We start from the raw sequence: 8,834 nt of genomic DNA, 5'->3' as shown, positions 1-8,834 counted from the left end.
TTCCTTTCTAAACTTGACACCGTACTAAAGCAGTGTATGGAAACCAATCTTGTACTTAACTGGGAAAAATGCCATTTTATGGTAACTGAAGGCATTGTTTTAAGCCACAAGATCTTTGTTGGTGGGATTGAAGTTGATAAAGCCAAGGTGGAAGTCATTGAGAAATTGCCTTGACCAACAAATGTCAAAGGCATAAGAAGCTTCCCAAGACATTTTGGGTTCTATAGGTGTTTCATCAAAGATTTCTCTAAGATTGACAAGCCTTTGAGCAATCTCTTAAATAAAGAAGTTTCATTTTGTTTTGATAGTTTGTGTTTAGAAGCTTTTGAAACTTTGAAACAAAGACTTATTTTTGCATCTATAATCATTGCTCCAGATTGAAGAATTTATTTTGAGATAATGTGTGATGTAATGATCTGCCCCATCACTACAATAGCACTACTTTAAAACCCGTAATTTGAATTTTAAATGAAAACTCCTTTAATTTGATTATGAAAATGAGGGTAAATTTTTTGTGATATACACTCACCAAACAACGCATAAATACGTAAATAAATAAATACACACACACACATACACACACACATATATATACTCCCTACAAGGATCTCACCGGAAAGCTTAAACTTACTTAAGTCATCTCTAACAAGAGTTAAGATTAATTCAAGGAATCCTAGAACAACTTCCTATTTCAGCTACTAGTTAGGAGCATTTCATCTTAATCTTAGGTTTCTTCTCATCTCAAAACAACTTCTGCCCAAGAAGGATTTATAGTTATCTCTCACCTAGACGTAGCATACTCTAAGGCTCATCCTCATCTAACTAGAATGCATAACAAAACTCCTAGCACGAACGGTGATTCCCAAGGATCTATAACAACCTTAATATACTCCACATACTCCAACTTAACTGGAAACACACTAAGCACTAATCATCGAAACCACTACAAGAGCTAACTCAAGGTGGGAGATCTTATCCATGCATCCCATGAACACACAGGGGCATTGATCTCGTCAAGACATTACCAGGTACACATAAAGGCCACGACATGTACTAGGGTAATCATCGGAGCATCCTCAGACTTTTCCAGGATTAAAGGTAAAGAGAACTAAGATCTATCTCACACTTAGGTGGTAAACTAAGCACATCCTTAAGGAACACAAGTACGACGCTCACTAAGTTTGACTTTTGTCTACGGATACTCAGGATCATGCATACTCGAGTTTTCCTCTCAAAACACCTTAACGTGATTGGCAAGGGCAAAAGCCTCTCTCTATTCATAATGGAAGTAACAACATGACAAGTTATCAAGTAGCTTAACAAGGCATGATTGGAAGATGATTAGTCCATAACAAGATTAACACTCAATTGACTAGGAGGCAATAATTTAAATCAAGAAGGATTATCCATTTGGAATCAACAACAAATATTCGAATGAATTTTAAAGGTGAGAACATGACTATATTGTACACACATATGGAGATGTCGACAATCGCTTGATTGTGATAGAATCATCAAGAAACAAATTGTTTAGCATAAACACACGACATAAAGAATGAATTATGCTAGGACTTACAAGTAAAATCAAATCACTTGATTTTAACATGCGACATGAAGAAATGGGTCATACCAGAACTAGAAGGTACGATCAAAATAGTATTCTTTATGAAGTATATCTTGATACAGGTCATCGAACTATAGGGTATCAACATTGTTAAGAACAAGAAATCACAAAAACCCTATTATCTATGCAATTAAGGCAGAACACGATACTACAAGCATACATAGAATTATAAGGTTCCTATAACAAGTATATAACGTACATATAAGAAGTAATAATTAAATAGTCACCAAATATGTATTAAGGAATCACAAGTTTCAACAACCACGTTTATGATCACACACAAGGAGAAAAAAAAGGGATTAGCTAGCACATGTTAACACATCAATTAAACACACTTATTCACAATACACCTGCAGGTTCAAAGTTCTTGACAACATTAATACACACATCAAGTTTTCAAGACCACTTGTATCACTTAACGGCTTGCCATGGCATCCTTCTGCACTTCACAAATTATAGAGATGGTCAGTCTCATAACTCGTGACTTAACAGTGGATTTATGGTATAGCAGACATTAAGGATGCAAGGCACATCACAAGCATCATTCAATTTCATTTAATCATGCAGAAGAAAATACAAATAATAATTCAATCATGCTCAACAAAAGCATTCATAAGTAATCACACAAAGCACACACCAGAATATGGTAAGCACATAACACATTGGTCAAAAGGTTCGACCAGGCTCTGATACCACTAAATGTAACACCCTCTACCCTGACATACATATAAATAAGAAAAACATATAAAAATACGGAATCAACTAAAATGACTATTTTAAGCATAAAAGAGCTCATGTGGGTAAAAAGGTCACATTCGCTTTACTATTACCAAATAAAACTTATTAAAAACATATTCGGCTCAGAACAAGGCCGTCAAAGTTTACAAAAGAAATCTTGTTAAACAGTGGAATAAAATAAGTAAAATAACATCATGCAATTGAAATAAAAACTAATGCCCCAATATCACATCCTATCAGAGCATTGTGTCCCAACATCCTCTAGCATAAGGTTCTTTAAAGTCATCCACCTAGTCATCTGCTCCCACGAACACAAGGTTCGAGATCATCATAGGATCCAAACACAAACAACACACAAGGAGTGAGTTATCACATTTGTAAATAAAATACATATAAACAAAGACATAATCAATATAAATTATAGAAGTATTTATAACATAGCTCAACTTAATACAATCCGTATTACTTCACCACTTTATCGTTTAAAATTCATTTTTCAATCACTAATCATGTTACACATGAATCACACACTCGAGTTAAGACGTAACAACACTCATCAATTTCATAATAAATAATTCACGGGCGTTATGAAATATTTATACTAGGGCGTTTAGGAGTACATAACAAGACACACCACACAGTGGGTATGTCAGATCACTCTTACAAAGTAAAATCATAAGGTGACCAATCAAGGTCACTCTATTTTGTGAGAATGCTCCAACCATATGGGAATAGCATAGGCTTAAAGGAGCACTCAAACCGAGTGTCTTTACCCCCAAGGCCTAGACTCTGAAGAATCCTTTAGGGTCTCACCTTCCTGATTCCGGTCCAGCCCCTGAAACAATTTTTGCACGCAGACACTACTCATGAATTATACAATACCCACAACCTCACACTCGTGTTTCAAACACGTTTAACACATTGCACTACAATTTAAAACTTTATTTTCCTAACTAGGAATCCTACATTTTCCCTTTAACAATGTGCATAAACACTTTTCTCAAGGTAAACACCAGTCTGATTATTGTATAATTCACAGCTCATAACACAAGTATTGTCACATCAAGCGTTAACCACACACTTATTCACAGCCAAATTTCATGTCCACAATTTTAACATATCACAACGTCACAATCCACCATCACATGTTTACGTGTATCTCACAAATCAACATATATTCAATTTATCCATTACACAATTTCATTATCTCAATATAACAATTTATCACGCTAATATAATAATCTTGTCCAAAATACAAACAAATTATATGAAAATGATTCTCACAACATGGGGAGTAATTCTTCTCAAATAATTTCACATAATCATATAGGAAGAATTACAATACAATAAACATCCCAAAATAAACCTCAATTTGATCCTCTAAGGATCCCTATACATGTTCATTCTAACCCCAATTATGATAAACTCATCCATTACCTCTAAGCGGGCTCACGTGTGTAGTCCGACAGTGATAGCAACATCTCTCATGGTTCCCTAAGATTTTTCAAGCTTTTCCTCTGGTTGCTCTGCTAGGGTTTCCAAGCGTTAGAGAGAAGGATAAGGGATTGAAAATCCATTCCATTGTCCTCGTGCGAGGGGTATTGCTTTCCCCATAGACATTCTGTCACAAATCTCAATATGATGAAATGTATTCCAAACTTGATGTCCAAATTTCATGACGATCCAACGGTTAACGAGTCCGAGATCACATTTTTACTGAGATAGGTTTGGGTGTGTGCAGGAAAAACAAAGAGCTACTTGCAAGGGACATTCCCCTTACCACATACATTATTTTGAAAATCCCAACGGTTGGTATGTGCAAAAATAAGTTCCAAACTTGATGTTCAAATTTCACGATGATGCAACGGTTAATGATTCTGAGATCGTCATTTTGCTGAGATAGGTTTGGGTGTATGCGGGAAAAAAAGAGGGTTTTAGGAGAGGAAAAAGAAAAACTGAAATTTAGAGGAAGAGAAAGTGTAGAGATGTATCGTCAATGTGAAAACTGACCTAGTATGTCTCTATTTATAACTAGGTTATTTAGGGCCTATTTTTTACTCTATTTTCCTTTATTTTATCCTTTTATAAAAAGAAACTCTATTTTACTCCCTATCAAATGAATAAATAAAACATTTTTGCTAAAGATATATATTTATTTTATTTACCTTAAAACTATTATTTTAATTAATAAAATTATTTCTCCTTATGTATTTCATTATAAAAACTTCATTATTTTTCTAAAACTCTATTTATTTTTAAATAAAATCCTTTTAAATTTATTTTTAAAAAAATGGGGTGTTACAAACACAGAAAGCTCCAATTTCAGGAACTAGAAGAATTGAGGTTTCATGCGTGTGAGAAGTCCAAGCTCTACAAGCAAAAAGTTAAGATTTATCATGATAAAAAGCTTTTGAAGAGAAATTTTCAACCTGGACAACAAGTGTTGTTATTCAATTCTAGACTGAGACTGTTTCCAGGTAAGTTGAAATCCAAGTGGTCTAGACCATTCATCATTAATGAAGTCAAGCCATATGGAGTTGTGGTGCTGGAGGATCCAACCACAAAAAGAACTTGGACAACTAATGGTAGTAGAATCAAGCATTGCTTAGGTGGTAATGTGGAAAGGATCACTACTGTGATTCATCTGGAGGAAGCCTAGTACACAACCATAACGTCCAGCTAATAAGACGTCAAAGAAGTATTTCTGGGAGGCAAACTAGTGATTTAAAAATCTTTCTTAGTTTAAATTACTTGAATTGTATGTTTTACTTATTTTTAAAATTTTGGTGTTTTGTGTTGTTTTGATGTTGCAGGTCACACGAATGAGCACTTAATATTGACGAGCTAAGGTAAGTTGAACAAGGATTTCTCCCCAATGCTATTCGCCTAGGAGACCCAATTTTGCCCAGGAAAAACATGTAACATGAGGGTTTTCATCTAGGAGAGTGCATCAGAAGACATATTCTGGCATAATTTGCCTAAGTGTATTCATCTCGCTTGAGCAAGAAAAATTTTGGGAAAGTTTTCTAATTGTTTGTATTCTAATTCAAGAAATTTGCCTAAGCGTATTCATCTCGCCTGGGCAAGAAAATTTTCAAGGAATTTCAAAAAAAAAATTGAGAAATTAGACTTAAGAAAAATGAAGAGACTCCTCTCATACCTTGGTTTCCAAGCTCAAGCACTCAAAATGCAAAAAGAACCATCCAAGTGTAGTTAGTGTCAATCTCTACAAAACATCCAAAATGGAAGAGAAGAGAAGAAGATTAGAGTGGTAAAGATGAAGAGACAAGTTGGGCTACCATAGAGAGGAGGAAGAGAAATCATTATAGGTAATGCAGATGTCCATGGTGAAGCAATTTTTGGCGGTTTAAAATCGTTAGAAAATGTAAAATACCCATTAAACACTTAATTCAAGCAATTATGGTAGCTTTAAACCGTTAAAAATAATTGTAACATAATGTGACTATCACCTTATTGTTTAATGGGTTTTTTAACAATAGAGACAAAAAACACCGACGAAAAAAAGTTAAGGGACCATTATTGGTCAAATATTTGTTTAGTGACCAAAACAATTACAAAAAGTTAAGGGCTTACAAACATTTTATTCTTATTCTTATTTTATTGTATTTTCTAGCACATTAATTTGTATATAAGGAAATTCGATTGATTTGAACTAAACCAACCCAATCTTGATCAAGTTAGTTTGTTTGATTTGGGTTGTGCATACAAAAATGGAAATACAAAACAAAAAAATTGATTGATTTGGATATCATTTTCTCCCAAATCCTATTCAAATTAACATGTGATCACCTCATCCCGAGTGTTAATTCCGGTCAGTAAAAAAGAATGTGTTAAAAAAATATGTTAAGTAGTGTTGCTAGCATTTCTCATACATTTATTTCATAAGTTAAAATTTAAAGAAATGTCAAAATTGTAACACCTCAATTTCTACTCCAAATATTTTGCTTGAAAAATTCTTTTTATTTAATTTATTTTCAAAATATGTGTCACTAATTTTAATTTCTACTTCCAGTTTGATAAAATATTTTTCCTTTTATAAACATGTCATTTGAAAAAGCTATAAATCTTTAACATCAAATTAAATAAGTATAGATATAAAATGACGTTGTCTCCATGCATAAATAATGTAACAAACAATGTCACACAAGAATAAATACAGATACAATCCATAAGTGTCTAAGTGTAAGTGAAATAAGTTATACATAACTACTAGAACAAAATACATACACTCGAAGAAACCATATCTCAAAATACATCAAAATAAGAAAAAAAAAAAAACTAAGACCAGAGCAGCCCACTACCAAACTTGAAGTACTGAACTATATCTAAGATATATCCTCAGGAAGATCGTCATACTCTTCCTTGGACGAAGGCTCTAACTGACATAATAGTTCTTTGTACTCCTCAATATTCTCAAACATCATATTATAATGGTCTCCCTTATTGTCAATAACTTCAACTATGCTCGCTGGCTCTATGCGGTAGCTAAGAACGTTGCCCCATTTGTCGTACCCCATCAAAGTCAACTTGAACTCCAAATCATGATGAGGCTTCATGGTTACAATACAGTCTATAGAAGTGGGTGTTGCATTCGGATATTCTATTGGCTCTGTGTGTACCTGGGTGCGACATGTATAAAATGTAGTACATGTTACCTTATATGGCCATACCCATTCCCTCTATAAATTATGCCAAGCTCATAGGGGCACTGATGTTCACAACGTCATTGATACCTGAAAGTTATGGTTGTAGAGGTGAGTCCTCTGCTCCTCAAAATGCCGCAAACAAGCAAAAGAGGAAATACAACCTACTTAACCACTACGTGTTGTTTTTTTTAGGCAAACAATACTCTCAAGATCCTAAGTGCATAACTAGCACACTTGTCACATAGTAGGGTCCAACCTTTGCCGCCAAGCCTCCCAGATCTTGATAGTCTTATACAATTATATGGATGACAGTCAAGAGTGATCGTTATATATGGATACAATGTACACCGATCCCCAAGCTTCCAACTCAAAATGCATAGTCTCAGAGCCCGTTAGGAGTAGATAAGTGAGGCATGTGAGTTCCCCGTGCCAAATGAGTGCACCAAATGTTGGGTCGTCACCACTCGTTAATTCTCCTAGGTTCCTCGAACCTCTCTACCTACTATAACCAATGTATCTTTGTCCATCATCTATTTTCTCAACGTAATCTCACCTTCTCACAGATGGAATAGAACCATTAATTCCTTACTCTCCATTCAGTCCTCTTGACTTTTGTCACCACATCGTGTGCATAACCCTCATGACACGTACATCAACAATCTCGTACATCCAAACAAATAAGAGAAAGAGATGAGACTCAGGCCTGCGTACTACTCTTATGGAACCAATCTTGCCCCCTCAAGTGGTACTAACCACTTGTCATACAAATACATCAAGCAACATAACAACCATAATTACAACCATCTAATAATCATAACAAACAATTTGCCGACGATCAGACACCCCTGAACACAGACCACAATGTGTACAAATAGAATAAATAAATAAATAAATAAATATATATATATATATATATATATATATATATATATATAGCATAATGTAAATTTGCACACCATAGATATGATTTGTCGGAGTTCATACTCTGTCGATCTTTATCATTCAACAATAACAACAATTGTTTATATGCATCTTAGTAGCTCTATTAGCAGAGAACTGCCACAATTCAAGACATACAACAATCATCTGGTTTTATAATCTATCTCAGCAATAATCCAACAAATTGTTCTACAATTCCAAAATAAATAATCATAAGATCACTTTACCCAGAGTTACAAATTACAAAGCTTTTATGTTACTAGTTATTCTTCCAATTTGAACAATTGATTGTTTAAGACTATTAGTTTATAGATATGTCTGAAACTAATTTTAGCACTCCCTAATATTTCCTTAAGGTTTTTCTATGTTCGAAAACCACTCTTTTTGCTAAGATAAGTCGTCTACTGTCTGGAATCAAACTGTTGTTAAGTTTAGCAAAGTTTCACTCCTAAATTTATTTTCAATTTTCTAGGTGTTCCGGAAATCAATTTTGAAAAAAGATGATAGAACTCAATAAACCAAGAGGGGGTGAATTAGTTTTCAAGACAAAATGTACCTTTTAAAAATAGAGTTACAAAAACAAAACTTTTGTATATGAATCAAACCTAACCAATACTTAATCAATCCACTCTTAAACAAGATCCTTTATTAATATCCTTTTTTTCACAAATATAAATCTTGAATTTTTTTGAAAAACTAGATTAATACTTGAATGAGAGAAAAAAATCAAATCAAGAGAAGAAAAACACAGTCTTTTTATACTAGTTCACTCTTTATTAGTAGAGAAGCTAATCTATTTATCTAATCCAAAACCAGAATTAGATTTTCACTATGCATCAAGAATCCTTACAAGCAATCATAGCCAA

At 33.8% G+C, this 8,834-nt stretch overlaps 1 protein-coding gene across 1 annotated transcript; it reads left to right on the top strand.

Annotated features, from left to right (window-relative positions):
• The first annotated feature begins 4,652 nt into the window (after positions 1-4,652).
• Positions 4,653-5,021, top strand: LOC102659386 (uncharacterized). The gene has a single exon (XM_006579072.1). It carries the CDS (start codon positions 4,653-4,655, stop codon positions 5,019-5,021), a length of 369 nt encoding a protein of 122 aa, XP_006579135.1.
• Positions 5,022-8,834: the final 3,813 nt, after the last annotated feature.

The sequence above is a fragment of the Glycine max genome, chromosome 4 (assembly GCF_000004515.6).
Source record: "Glycine max cultivar Williams 82 chromosome 4, Glycine_max_v4.0, whole genome shotgun sequence".
Lineage (NCBI taxonomy): Eukaryota > Viridiplantae > Streptophyta > Magnoliopsida > Fabales > Fabaceae > Glycine > Glycine max.
This window is presented reverse-complemented; position numbering and strand designations above follow the sequence as displayed.

What these genes read in the sequence shown, in the direction of transcription:
- LOC102659386 (XM_006579072.1), top strand. Translation starts at nt 4,653, where the DNA reads ATGGGGTGTTACAAACACAGAAAGCTCCAATTTCAGGAACTAGAAGAA.